Source organism: Populus trichocarpa, chromosome 18 (genome assembly GCF_000002775.5).
Source record: "Populus trichocarpa isolate Nisqually-1 chromosome 18, P.trichocarpa_v4.1, whole genome shotgun sequence".
In the NCBI taxonomy this organism is placed as follows: Eukaryota; Viridiplantae; Streptophyta; class Magnoliopsida; order Malpighiales; family Salicaceae; genus Populus; species Populus trichocarpa.
This window is the reverse complement of record NC_037302.2, coordinates 14,729,792-14,744,206: the sequence shown is the minus strand read 5'-3', so window position 1 is coordinate 14,744,206 and position 14,415 is coordinate 14,729,792. Positions and strand designations below refer to the sequence as shown.

Genomic DNA, 14,415 nt, shown 5'->3' with positions numbered 1-14,415 from the left:
TTGATCTTTTTTTCTTCTTATAATGTGTCCAGCGTCTGTTCTTCGGCTTTAATGGCTCAACTTTCTGATGAGTTCCAAATCTAGTTAATTCAAATCCATAGGTAAGCCTGTACATGGCCAGTGAGCCATGTTTGGATTTCAACCTAACGATTGTTAATTTACTCTGAAGCTATTGGTATCTCAAAGACTCAGGAACCATTGGTTAACCTGAGTCAATATTAAAATGATTTTATTTTGAATAAAATAAAGAAACTACAACAACATTCTTTTAGATTAAAAATTAAAAAAAAAAAATTAAAAAAAATATTGAAGTTGTTTCATGATTTGTACACTTGAATTTAATCGGATTAATGCCCAAAACCATTAAAAATAAATTTAGTTTAGACCAGGCTTTAAGTTTTCAAGTTATTAACGGCGTGTTTGAGATTGTGATAACGATTATAGTTTAAAATGCTTTTTATTTAAAAATATATCAAAATAAAGTTTTTTTATTTTTAAAAAATTAATTTTGATATCAGCACATCAAGATAATTTGAAAATATATAATTTTTTTGAAAAAATTTAAGATAACATAGTTTGCATCTTTGTTTGCTGGAAAGTAGTTTTCTTTTGGAAAGTGAATTCCGGAAAAGTGAATTATTTTTTGATGTTTGGTAGTGTAATGAAAAATAAGTTGAAAAACATTTTCCAGTGTTTGGTTATATCATGAAAAATGAGTTAGAAAATAACTTCTTAATGTTTTATTTTTCTCAAGTTTATTAAAATAATGAGGAACAAATCTTACAAATTAAAAAGTTGAATGAGAATGAAATTGAAAAAAAATATAAATTCATAAATTATCTCAAATAAAATAAATAATAATCAAAATAATAGAGATCAAATCTAAAAAATAAAAAAAAATGAAAGATGAAGAAATTAAAATAATAATAATTAGCATTTCATAAATTATTTCAAAAAAAAAAGTAATAATTAAAAGAATGAGAACCAAATTTGATAGATAAAAAATTTCAATAAAAAAATGATAAGGAAAAAGCAAATAACAATTATAAAAATGAAGACCAAAGTTAATATAAAAATTAAATTTTAAGAGATGAAATTGAAAAATAAATATTCAAAACAAAATATATATACCAATCAAAAGTTTGAGGACCAAATTTGATATAATCAGCAAGTAATATGACATTTCTAAATTTTTCACAACTTCCGGAAAGTGTTTTCCGTCTAAATTTTCTAGGAAAACACTTTCCTGGAAACCAAGTTGAATTTTTCTTTGACTGGAAAATATTTTTCGTTGACCAACTTTTTTAATGTCAAACAAAAACTGGAAAATTTGAAAAGTAGTTTCCCGAAAACTGAATTCCGAGAAACAAACATAACATTAAATAGACTCTTCATCATTGAGTTGATCTATCAAATTAAATAGGAGATAATAATTGTTATTTAAATTATTTTTTATCTAAAAAATATTAAATTAATATCCATTAAAAATGATTCAAAAACAAACTTGACTGTAGATGTTCAAAGTTATTGTTTAAATTATTTTTCAATTTTTTATCTAAAAATACCAAGTTAATATTAAAAAAAAGGCATTAATTTCACGAAAATCACTTAAAAAAAAAAGAGAACTTCAATCGTATTACCAAATACTACCGTAATAGAACATCTTCCCCTGCAAGCTAAAATCAATACACGTGTCACTACACCAAATACAAACAAGAAAAACCTCCTCCATATTTAAATTCAAACCTCCAAGAAAAAAAAAGCCCCCGAAAATGGCTTCCTCTTCCTCTTCGTCGTCAACTGCGCACACGAAATTCTCCATCTTAGTGAGTCTCTTCAACTGGATTTCAAAGACCAAAACTTCCTCCAGAAAACGCTCTAAATTCCGCAAATTCATCGACACTTTCTGCTCTCCGTCCGATTACTTCTCCGCCGTCCGCTTGATCCTACCTAACCTCGACCGCGAACGCGGCACTTATGGTCTCAAAGAATCTGTCCTCGCCGTTTCCCTCATTGAAGCACTCGGCATGTCCAGGGATTCCCCTGATGCCTTGAAGTTGATTAATTGGCGTAAAGGTGGCGCCAACGCTACCGGTGCTAATGCCGGCAATTTCTCTCTCGTTGCTGCCGAAGTAAGTAATTTAATAAAATTTAACAAAAAAATTAGTTATTTTGGATGAAAAATAATATATATTTTTTTAATTTTTAATTTTGGTTAAATAGGTGTTGCAGCGGAGGCAGGGAACGGTGTCGGGTGGGTTGACGATTGAGGAGCTGAATGGTTTGCTTGATAAATTGGCATCCAGTGAAAATAGGTATTGAAGTTTGATTCTTTTGGTAATTTTGCTAGGGTTTTGATTGTAGTGTTTTAGATTAGGTGTTGTTGGAAGTGAAAATTAGCGGCTGAGTAAGTAGGCATTGCTGGAGTTATGATGATAATTTTGTTTGTGAATACTGTTAGATTAAGTTTCTTGATAGTAGAAGGTAATGATAGTTTTAGTGAATTGTGGGTGTTGAGACTTGAGAGGAGGAAATTACACTAGTTTTTATGTGACCGGGTTTAGCAAATCAATTGCTGGTTGTGCGTGAATTAGAGCATTTGTATCTGTGATAGATTTGATGATCATGAATTGCATTAGACGAAATCAAAGCCTTTGTTTTGTTGGCCCCATTAAATTAGTAGTGGTGATTCTTGAATACTTGTGGTGGGAAACAGATTTTTCCCATAGCAGGTTTCACTTGCTGTTGAGAGGTGTTTTTTTTTTTTTTTTTTTTTTTCCTGTGGTGTTTTAGGTACTTGAAGTATTGCTATTTATAATCTTTGATGATTTTATGATCAGGGGTGAGAAAACTGCAGTACTTGCTGCTTTGATAAACAAGACAAATACACAGGAAATGAAGTGGATTATTATGATTATTCTTAAAGGTAATGATTGGTTTAATACTAGTTTTTGAAAATTGTGTTTTGTTTTCAGGTATGTGAGTTTTTTTGAGGCGTCTTTTTGTAAATATGTTGCAGATTTGAAGTTGGGGATGAGTGAAAAGAGTGTATTTCATGAATTTCACCCGGATGCGGAAGACTTGTTTAATGTTACATGTGACTTGAAATTGGTTTGTGAAAAGCTGAGGGATCGAAATCAAAGGCATAAACGTCAGGTATGTGTTGCTAAACTTTGAAAAAAGTGTCTTGTTCTCACCTTATGTACAGATTACATGTAGATTATCAATTTGGATTCAAAGACAGTGTGCATTGTGTAAGCATTTTAGGGGATAAGAGAATGTTTTCTATCTCTGGCTATCTGATGATTTTCTTGTGTTTTTGGTCAGTCTTGCAACTATCATTATATGTTAACGACTAGCACCTTGTGGAATTATGATTTTTTCTTTATTTTTTTGTTTCAGGATATTGAAGTTGGAAAAGCAGTGCGCCCTCAACTAGCAATGAGAGTTAGTGATGCACATGCTGCATGGAAAAAGGTTTCTTCCAGCATTTTTTTTTTAATTTTTGGATTACATGAATGCATTTGCAATGTACACATCATTTTTTCTTTAATGTCTTTTTTTAAGAACTAGCATCTCATATGCTGTACCTTATTTCTGCAGTTGCATGGGAAGGAAGTGGTGGTGGAATGTAAATTTGATGGTGATCGCATCCAAATACATAAGAATGGTGCGGAAGTACACTATTTCTCAAGGTAGGTCTTTTTTTTTTTTAATTTTTTTTTTAAAAAGTTATGTTGGTAATAGATGCTGCTTATACTTTTACATGTAACACTATTCTCACCTGCTTATTTTTGCATAAGCCTGTAGTTTCCCGACTCTAAGTAAATGTATCATTGTAGTTCCTAAAACCTGAACTCAAGGTCTACAATATGTCAATACTTTCCCAAGACAAGCAATTTTTCTTCCATGTGAAGTTTTGCAAAACTCAGATCACTGTGAACTTAATAGTTCTTTAAGCTCTATCATGTTGAGAAATGTCAACTGCACACACTTCTGAGTTTGTTTCGTAGATACTCATGCAGGATACTGGTGCAGGAACTTTCTAGATCACTCTGAATATGCTCATGGAATGTCGGACATTATTGTACAAAATGTTTTGGATGAGAGGTAATCCCATCTCTAGTTATTATTGTCTTCTTTATGTTGGATTTTTATGTCTTTTTTTTTTTTTTAATTTTCTTTTGCTTTGTGTGTCCTGCAAGTTGCAAGACACACAGGTAGGCCAAACTATTTTCTAAATGGATGATTTCACTGCAGGCCTTCCTACTCCTCTTCCATGTTTATTAGGATAATGTGTCTATGTGTGTGTGTTTGAAGCTACCTGTTGTGTATAAAACTTGCAAATATATTTGATATCACTGGCATTATAATTCAAATGCTAGCTAAGTGTTCAAAGATCAATACGACAAGGCAGGACATAGATGCATAATGAATCTTTTTAAGGTGGCATTTGGTATGAGATTAAAAAATATGAGGGTGAATTAATATAGGAGTTATTCCAAGAGCAATTTTAAGGATGTGAAAGTCAGTTTTTAAAGATGTTTGGTATATTCATAAATTGAAGGGTTAAATGTTAGTGGGAAGAGAGAAAATATTTAAATTACTAGTACTGATTGGTGAGAGACAATTACAAATTAATTTAGTGTGTATTTTGAGAGAAAAAAATATTTCTGGAGAATAAATTTTAGCCTCCAAAAACACCAATATGGGGGTACCTAGTACCTCCTTAATAATTAAAATCCTTTAAAAATTCAACCAAACATGGTTAAATAATACAAAGGTAAAATTTAAACCCCATTTCCCTTGTACCAAATCATTACCCAACATTAGAAAAATTTCAGGACCGCAAGTTTAACCTTGTGAAGTTTAGAAATGTTAGATTCTACTAATTTTCTTTCCTCATAACGTTGTAGGTGTATTCTTGATGGTGAAATGCTGGTCTGGGATACATCTTTGAATCGGTTTGCAGAGTTTGGTTCAAATCAAGAAATAGGTTATTTGACACATTGATTGAAATTTTGCCCTTTTTTTTCCCTTTTGTTTTGTTGTTTTGGGGGTGGGGGTGTTTGTTTTCATTTCTGGGAGTAATGATCACTTACAACTACATATTATCTTTTCGCAGCAAAGGCTGCAAGGGATGGGCTTGATAGTGATAGACAGGTTTTTATCTCTTCTTTGTTAGTAATTGTTTTCCCTGTTCCTAAATTAGAAATCAGTGGTTAAGATATAACACGCATGTCTTTTCTCTTGCAGTTATGCTGTATCCTTTTTGTCAGACTTGATTTGAAGTTCAGTCCAGTTTCAGCTTTTCTTTCACTTTGAGATAACAAAATAGTTATGAGTAACCACATGAATTTATCATCAAAATCACAACTTAAATAATTTAATGGATTCAGTTTACCTTTACATAATTGCCTAGATGTTGCATTTGATATTCTTTATGTTGGAGATACAAGTGTGATTCACCAAACCTTGAAGGAAAGGCATGAGCTGCTCCGTAAAGTTGTCAAGCCAGTGAAGGGTCGTTTAGAGATCTTAGTACCTAATGGGGGTCTTAATGCTCATCGTCTTCCTGGTACACAAATTAACATTGGTATCATTTGTGCATAATTGATGCATTCAATAATCTTCTCATGTGATGTAGACTGTAGCGTATAAATGAAGTTGTTCAAGCTAAAATTGTTTGATTTTTCTAAGTAAATTCAGTGACTTGTTTCCTTGGTAGTCTGTGATCATTGCTGGCACTAACTGTGTTTGCAACTTAGGTAGTGAGTAGAATTTTCTGTAGCAGCTTAGGTAGTGACCTTAGGCATGTGCTGGTTCGGACTGGTTGGGCTGGGTCTATTTGGAGCCCAAAATAAACCAATTAAGTCAAGTTGATTTGACTTATTGGTTTGGTGGGTTTAAATGAACAGGCCTGATGAATGTTTATATATATTATGAATCCAACATGAATAGATTAGATTTCCTCTTTTTTTTTTCATTTAATAGTTATAAAATCCGAGTAAGGAATTTTAAAAAACCTTTTATATATTATGTTTCCGATTGGTTTTTTCTATATTTGAATCCTAATGTCGAGCGTCCTTGGGAGGTTATCAACCCAAGTCAAGTGGATGCTCAACTCCTAGCTAAAGTACTTGCTAGGTGTGTCCCCCCCCACCCCCCCTCCAAACACCTACTCAGTTTGGCTTAGTACTTACTCATGGTTGTTGCTTGTCTGGATATGCAGACTCATTAGGATATGCAGGATACTGTACTGCTTGGCATTTTAACCCTAAGCTCTAGTATATGTATGTAAAATTTTATTATGTGAATGTTTTACGTGATGTCTATTTTTATGGATTATTAGTAATTTTCTCACACTAATCATACAGGGGAACCTTATTGTTCGCTTATTGCATATAACGTGGATGACATTGAGAAGTTTTTTAAGGAAACCATTGAAAACAGGTTGGTATTCTCTTTCATTTAATTAATGTTATAAATCTTCTTCGAATAACACCCACTAAATCTGTTAGGTTGGAGTGGCTGTTACTTAGTGTGGACAGCTTGTGCCTTATTTTTAGTGATATTGAAACTTGGGAGTTACTAATGTGCTTCAATCCTTCCATGAACTTGTAATATTGTCTCCCGTATCTTCACAAACATGAACTTGCAATTTCCAGCCCCCCCACTCCAAAATTTGTTCGTAGAGAGAAACATGTCCATAGCATGTGTATAAATGTGAAACGTTTTTGTTTTTTTTTCTTTTCTAAGAGTTGTTAATTAAATATTTCTTATTTATTAAATGATGTATGCTCTTAGGGATGAAGGTATTGTATTAAAAGACCTTGGTTCCAAATGGGAACCAAGTGATCGGAGTGGAAAGTGGTTGAAACTGAAGCCTGAGTACATTCGTGCTGGTTCTGACTTAGATGTTCTTATCATAGGTCTGTACTCGTTTCTCTTAATTTTAGTTCCTCTAAAGAAATTGAATGCGTTTCACTGTTTATGTATTTGTCAATAGGGGGATACTATGGTTCTGGACGTCGTGGAGGAGAGGTTTGTTTGCCATCCTTCTTTCTAATTTTTTTCTTCTTTACACTGTTTATCTAGGGAAAAGGAAATATTGAAACGATTTCCTAGTGCAGTGATGGAGGTGTTGAACTGCCACTCGCAGAAAAATGCTGTAGGATAGGATTGTTTCTTCAGCTTCTTTCTTAGGATCCTGTTTGCTATGTGATCTTAATGTTTTGGCCTTCAGAATAAGAATTTTCTTACAAACTGCAGGTGGCTCAATTCTTGTTGGGTCTAGCAGAGCGTCCTGCTTCTAATACATATCCCAGGCGGTAAGTATTTACCCCTATCGACAATTTTCTGTAAATATAATTATGTACTAGTTGATATTCTATGTAAAATTCAATGCACATGAAGTCACTCTTTTCTTTTGTAGATTTATCTCCTTTTGCAGAGTGGGCAATGGGCTGTCAGATGAGGAGCTGGATACTGTTGTCTCCAAACTAAAGCCTTATTTTAGGTACTTTTGGAATTCTGAGTTTAAAACATGCTTGTATCACTCACTCCAAGAGAAGCATTGCAAAGCTGTGGATGGAACTGAAATCGTCTGACAATAGGATTTACTTTCATCATTACTTGCCATATAGTCTTTGTTAGGTGGCATGCATTGTCCATTTTTCTAAAGCAAAGGCCTTGCCTGTGTAGCCTTAGAACCCTCTCATATTTGGAAGTTTTGGTCCATCTTTGAGCATCTTGTTGATGCTATCATAAAGATATTTACTTGTATCTTTTCACATGTACTTTTTCTCAGGAAGAATGAATACCCAAAGAACTCACCACCAAGTTTTTATCAAGTTACAAATAATTCAAAAGAGAGACCAGATGTGTGGATTGAAAACCCTGACAAGTAAAATTTCTGTTCTGGTTCCTGTTACATTGGATGGAATATGTATTCTACTGATATTATTCTGGCCCATAATATTTTTTTCTTGCCCTAACTTTTGTAGATCAATTATACTTTCCATTACCAGTGATATTCGGACTATAAGTTCTGAGGTATGTGTAACTTTAGTATTTAAGTTCTTCCTAGTTTAGAAGTGTCAAATTTGGTTTATTTTCTTTTTTTTGAAGAACATAATGTTTTTGTCCTTTGAAAATCGTGTTATGCTTCCTTGATCATAACTCCTGCTTATACCTGTCTGATCAACCCTGAACTCAGTTCACTTTCTGATTTCCAGGTGTTTTCTGCCCCATACAGCTTGAGATTTCCGCGTATTGACAGAGTGAGATATGACAAGCCTTGGCATGAATGTCTTGATGTGCAGTGTAAGGACACATAATGTGTTCAGATTTTCCATGCATCACTGGCGCTGTATAAATTTATTATTTGACCTATTGAACTTTGGTCTAGCTCGCTTAAGCTAGTTTGGTAATTGTTTCCTTTCTCTTACTGCAGCATTTGTAGAGCTAGTACATTCAAGTAATGGTACCACACAAAAAGGAAAAGGGTACGGATATGTGCAAGATAGCAAACCGACACACATAAAATCCTCTAGGAAAGGAGAGAAAAAGAGTGTGTCTGTTGTTCCATCTCATTTAATTCAGACTGATATTTCTGACATCAAGGGGGAAACTTTGATATTTTCAAATATGATGTTTTGTATCCTTCTTCTGGTTGTTACATGCTTTCATTTCTTTGCCTCTTATGACTGAAGCACATTTTGAAATATGATGAAGTAGAAATTCTCTGAACTTTTTCAGTTTGAAAATTTTCACTTTTATGGACTATGCTGCCTTATGGTTTTTAAACCTCCAATGCTCTATTATCAGCTTTTTCCCTTGCTTTTTCCATGTTTGCAACTTTCCTTAACATGTACAGACTTTGTCAATGTGCCTCCATCTAATTCTCTCGAATCCTTGCACAAAATGGTTGCTGAGAATGGGGGAACTTTCTCAATGAATTTAAATAACTCAGTCACCCATTGTATAGCTGCTGAAAGCAAAGGTCTCTCCTCCATCCATTCTCTCTCTCCTTCTCACCACAATCACACACTGTTTGTTTCTCATAAATACCACTTCTTTTGGAGGAGAAAAATAATATAGAGGGGTATGTATCAGGGATTAAATATCAAGCAGCAAAGCTTCACGGAGATATTATTCATTATTCATGGGTCTTGGATTGCTGTTTGCAAAAGAAGCTCCTTCCATTGCAGCCAAAGTGAGTCCTGCCTTCATTTAATTCGTTGCTTAGTGGGTTTTTTTTTAATCCATTTTGATGACAAGCTGTGATGGTAATGCTTTTGACTACACATACCTTTTGAAGGTCCTTCCTTTTCCTCTCTGATGGTTCAAAGAAGAAGTTACACGAAGAAATTGATGAATTTTCTGATTCTTACTACTGGGACCTTGATCTTTCAGACATCAAACAGGTAAAACTGTATTCATTTATTATTCTTTTCACCTCTTTGGACGCTTGGAGCATTAATTTCTGATCATATTATGTTGATGTATTGGAACTGCTACATAGATACATGGAATTTTGAGAGGATTCAATTTATTTTATTTATTTGATTCTTTCCAGCTTTTGAGCAACATAAATGCATCAGAAGATGCCAAAGCCATAGACGACTTAAAGCAAAAGTACTGTCCAGAGGAAAAATGGTCTCTGTTTCATGGCTGCTGTGTATATTTTCACATTTCAAGAGAGTCTTTGTAAGATTTAATGACTGTTATAACTCCATTAATACATCTTCTTTCCTTTATGTGGTCGAATGCTTTATTATCTGAAGAGTTGTTGACTTGTTTTCTTGCAAATTCACTTTTTCTTGAAGAACACCCGATTGGGAATCCTTGTTGGGACTTGCATTTAGGAGGTTGAAACTTGAAATTTTCATGGGTGGTGGCAAAGTCAGCAATAATATTGCTCATGCCACTCATTTGGTGGTCCTGATTGTACCAGCATCTGATGTGGATTTTGGTTCCCTTGTGAAAAGGTACTCCTAAGTTATCGATTGTTTTCCTGCATGATCAAGGGTGTTTGGCAGCTGAAACTGTTGGATAACTTGCACTTCCTTTTCATGCGGAATCTTTAACTATAGGTTTGAATGCTATCTAACTTTTTAAAATGGCTAATGTAACTTCATTCATTTTATTTTGGGTCTTTCACTTAAATTCCTTCTAAGTTGGTTTAAAATAAAAATCAATAAAAGGTTTTATTAGTCATTTCAAAAGTCAAGCAGTTGGAATAACAAAATTGATAGTTCTTTTGTTTTTTCTATTTTTGTTTAAATAATATTTTAAGAGTGAGCCTATTGGTAGGGTTGCAGCACAACACATTGTGTTACAAAGGGCATAGCGTTTGCTGCATGAATAAAGAAGTAATTTAAGTGGCAATTTCATGTAATATGATTGTCAATTTAAGCTGACAGTCACATTTTTTATTTGATGCAGCGGGATCTGATTTGCTAGATTTAGGTGGAAATTGAAAGTGATTATATTTCTGGGTACTGAATAAATAGACATACAATGACTTATCTCAGAATGGTCTTTGACAAGTCGAGTTGAATTATTTGATTATTTGTTTTTTAGCTGGTGCATCTTTGCACATGACTCATAACCCATACTCACATGACATATTGCATATTTCCAAACCAATTCAACATGATTATTGGAAGCATTTGTTGTGCCGCAGAAGATTTCATGGTTTGATCATCTTGTCAGTTTTTTTGTATTGGAAAGATTCAGACATGTCACTGCCACTATCTCATTTTGGTTGTAGTGGTGCTTCTGTTTTAATTCATTATAGTTCTTAACTTATTACTTAACTCTATTGACTGTTATGGCTGATGAAATTATATAATACAATACTGTATTGCTAGAAACTTAATCCATGTTGCTGATTATGCAAGTGATTCACACTGTTAAATATTCAAGGAGAAATTTCAATTTTTTGTTTTTAAATAGTAATAGATATTCTTTCTACAGTTTCACAACTGCAGAGAAACATTTTCTCCTGAATAAGAGGTTGTATGTGATTGGATCTCAATGGTTGGAGGACTCTTTGGAGAGGGGGCAAAAGTTGCTAGAGGATACATATAACTTGAAACCCTCTGGTTTGGAAGAGTCAAACTGCAAAGAAGTGTAAGTGCATATGTACTTTTGCCTGAAATAATTATAAATATGATATCCTTTTGTCTTATTAAGAAGAAATTCAAACACCTAGTCAGAACATCATACAACATTTTGTAGTGGTTTGTGAATTGTAAAGTTGGGTGAAAAGTCTTATATGCTACGGTTGTAATATTCAAACTCAAATCCAAGTCATAAATTTACTGGAAGACTGCCTACATCATTTCATAGTTTGCTGGGACAATAACTTCACCATTTACCCATCCTCTCTGGGACTAGTTGCCTATTAATTGTGGGCAGTTGAATCCTAGCTTTGCTCTGACTTACCTGCTGACCATCTTCAGTATGAATTGTTTTTTTTTATTCAATTGCATGTAGGCGAGCCATTGTAATTTGTTACTGCTCAACTTCATTCTTTTTTATTTTGGGATTATCATTTTTAACTTAGTGGAAATAGTGATCAGTGTGGAAAGTTGTCATGATGGTTTCTGAGATGCTGGTTTATGCTTAGTACTGACAACGATGATAGAATTATTTCTTCCACTTAATATCATAATATATCAGACTTTGGTTGGACCATAACTTGCTCACATTTTCATGCATGCCTCTTCTAAAATTCTTCTATTTTATTTATAAGCAGTGTAACTAACACCGCTCATTCATACTGCCTTTTCTTTTCCTCAAGTGTATGTGACCTAGATATGGAAGAAGCAACTCCCATTTTAGATGGTGCAGAAAATGAGAGATTGCCATCAGTTACTGATAGTGAAGCCAAGGAGAAAGGAAGCAAAGCAGCTTTAAAAGATTCAAATAAACTGGGCTCACTTGAAAAGGAGACAACAAGGAAAAGAGGAAGGCCTGCTGGTGGGAGCACAAAAAAAGGAAAAATAGGCGCTGGCCAAGCTCGAAGAACACGGGCACGAATTGTAAACAAGCCTGCTAAAATATCCGTAGAAAAATCAGACGAAAGCTGTTCTCATGATGATAAAAATGAAGAAAATGATACGAGTGATGGAGATGATGAAATTCATGGAGGGAAGCCTGCTGGTGGGATAACAAAGAAACGAAAAATGGGTGCTGGCCTAGCTCGAAGAACACGTGCATGCATCGTAAACAAGCCTGCTAAAATATCTGAAGAAAAACCAGATGAAAGCTGTTCTCATGATGATAAAAATGAAGAAAACGAAATGAGTGAAGGAAATTATGAAATTCATGGAGGGAGGCCTGCTGGTGGGAGCACAAAGAAGGGAAAAATAGGTGCTGGCCAAGCTCTAAGAACACGGACACGAATAGCAAACAAGCCTGCTAAAATACTTGAAGAGAAATCAGAAGAAAGCTGTTTGCATGATGATGAAATTGAAGAAAACGAAATGAGTGAAGGAAATGAAGAAATTCATGGGCCAGTTAGCAAGTACAATTTGGATATCCAACAAACTAAAACGGTAGAAGATTCAGAATCATCACGGAGAGATAAAGCAAAGGAGGAGACTGCTGAAGAGAACAGACATGAAGAGTGGTTAGATAAAGCTCCTGATGTTGAAATGAGCGAAAGGTATTATGACCAGGTGACTGAGAAGCCTGAGAAACTAGAAGTCATGGTCGATCCAGTTCATGCCATCTTAATGGACATGATTCCAAGCCTTGGTATAAAGAAGGGGGAGACCACAAATCCAACAATTGACAATGAAAAGCAAGCTGAAGGTCCCTATGCACAGTCAAGCCTCAGTATGAAGAAGGCGGAAAATACAACTCCAACCCTAGATACCGAAAAGCCAGCTGAAAATCCCAGTTTACTGTCAGTGAAGAAGAAAGTCAGCTACAAAGATCTTGCTGCCAAACTGCTCATGAATTAGCAACTTAAGTGTATTTTGTTGCGTGGTTGCCAATTCTGTATTATATCTTGCACCTAGGAGGAGGGCAGAAAATCACATTTTAAGCTGTTCACTTTTAACTTATCACATCCATGATCCATTCCTGGTCCTTTTTATACCAATTAATTGTATCCGTAGAAGTCATTTTCTCTCTCTCTCAAGATGAGCCCTGCGGTATGGTATCTTTGATGATTGGACCAGACATTATAGATACTGTTTCAAATGGGTGAATTTTGTTTCGGATAGTTATTTTATCCGATGAATAATTGATTGCCAATGGATGCTGTTAAATCTGATTTGAGATGTATATATTTGCATTATATGCATGTGTACTGTATTTATATATTTTTTAATATAATATTGATGGTTGGTTTTGAGATTTTTTAAGGTAAAAATAACTTTAAATTTAGGTTTTCAGGGTACAAAAACTTTCAACTAGTAGGAAACAAGGCACTTGTTACTTGATTTTGCTCAATTACAAAATAGCAGGAGCAGATGATTCCTATGAAAAAAAAAGACGTGATCAATGCTTCACCCTTTTTTTTTTTCCCTTTCCATTAAGTGTTTCCATTTAAAGAACATTTTTTTGCCCTTTGTTGTATTTCTTAAATAAATTGAATTAATTTTGTTTTTTAAATAATGGTTTATATTTTTATATATTTTTTAGTTGCATGAAACTTCAAAAAAATTAGTTTGATTTCTCATGAAATTTTTTTTTCTCCTATGTTATATGAATTAGTTGTATTTAAATAAAATCTTTATACAAAAGAAAAATAATTTATTATTAGCAGCAACAATTTATTCGCTAAAATAAATAAAAATGCATGTTTAAAGGTGGTCAAAATGCTGGCCCTATGTTAACTGGCCATTGCAAAAACCTCTTCGAATTTGTTGGATGCAGGATGGTAACTGAAGAGCAGGGCAGGGATTCCAAGAAAAATAATATCTGAAGCTTATTTTGATGAAGAGCATAGGTATCAAAATGAAAGCCATGCTCGTCGACGGGGGTATTTGGACATCAAGCAGAGTCCATTGAGATGCGATGTCTGAGTGTCCAAAAAGGATCACGTTTGCAACGATCTTCCAAAACCCAAATGGAGATCATCAATCTAGACTCGCCATGACTTGAATAATACAAGCTTCCTTTAGACATCCCAATGAATCCATCATGACGATCAGTGACATTCTTGTGTGGGAGTTGAATAGCCACATCACTGAGAGCATTTAGGTCAAACCTGATGAGGTTGTTGGGAAAGGATAGCTTGTATATCATTCCATCCAAGTGAAAAGCATGCCTAATACAACTATCCATGTCCGCAGCAGGAGGAGGAGGAGGAGGAAGTTTGATGGATAACAGGACCCTGCGCCGAACCCACTTTCCAGTATCATAAGAAAAGATATCCAACTTTGCAGGGTA

The 14,415-nt window shown here is 34.3% G+C and overlaps 1 protein-coding gene across 1 annotated transcript; it reads left to right on the top strand.

The window, feature by feature from the left end:
- The first annotated feature begins 1,699 nt into the window (after nucleotides 1–1,699).
- Nucleotides 1,700–13,324, top strand: LOC7484065 (DNA ligase 4). Its single transcript, XM_024590280.2, has 27 exons — nucleotides 1,700–2,132; nucleotides 2,224–2,315; nucleotides 2,841–2,926; nucleotides 3,020–3,156; nucleotides 3,403–3,477; nucleotides 3,604–3,695; nucleotides 4,039–4,110; nucleotides 4,917–4,996; nucleotides 5,126–5,163; nucleotides 5,257–5,263; nucleotides 5,423–5,578; nucleotides 6,378–6,453; nucleotides 6,808–6,932; nucleotides 7,010–7,044; nucleotides 7,273–7,331; nucleotides 7,436–7,519; nucleotides 7,811–7,906; nucleotides 8,007–8,055; nucleotides 8,238–8,325; nucleotides 8,456–8,659; nucleotides 8,879–9,004; nucleotides 9,118–9,217; nucleotides 9,323–9,428; nucleotides 9,581–9,711; nucleotides 9,831–9,992; nucleotides 10,984–11,139; nucleotides 11,813–13,324. The coding sequence occupies exons 1-27, from the start codon at nucleotides 1,773–1,775 to the stop codon at nucleotides 12,978–12,980; spliced, it is 3,960 nt and encodes a 1,319-aa protein (XP_024446048.2). The 5' UTR covers nucleotides 1,700–1,772; the 3' UTR covers nucleotides 12,981–13,324.
- Nucleotides 13,325–14,415: the final 1,091 nt, after the last annotated feature.

What these genes read in the sequence shown, in the direction of transcription:
- LOC7484065 (XM_024590280.2), top strand. Translation starts at nt 1,773, where the DNA reads ATGGCTTCCTCTTCCTCTTCGTCGTCAACTGCGCACACGAAATTCTCC. An exon ending in TAATGCTCATCGTCTTCCTG is followed by an intron (nt 5,579 to 6,377) that starts GTACACAAATTA and finishes CTAATCATACAG; the next exon opens with GGGAACCTTATTGTTCGCTT. An exon ending in ATCTTTCAGACATCAAACAG is followed by an intron (nt 9,429 to 9,580) that starts GTAAAACTGTAT and finishes GATTCTTTCCAG; the next exon opens with CTTTTGAGCAACATAAATGC.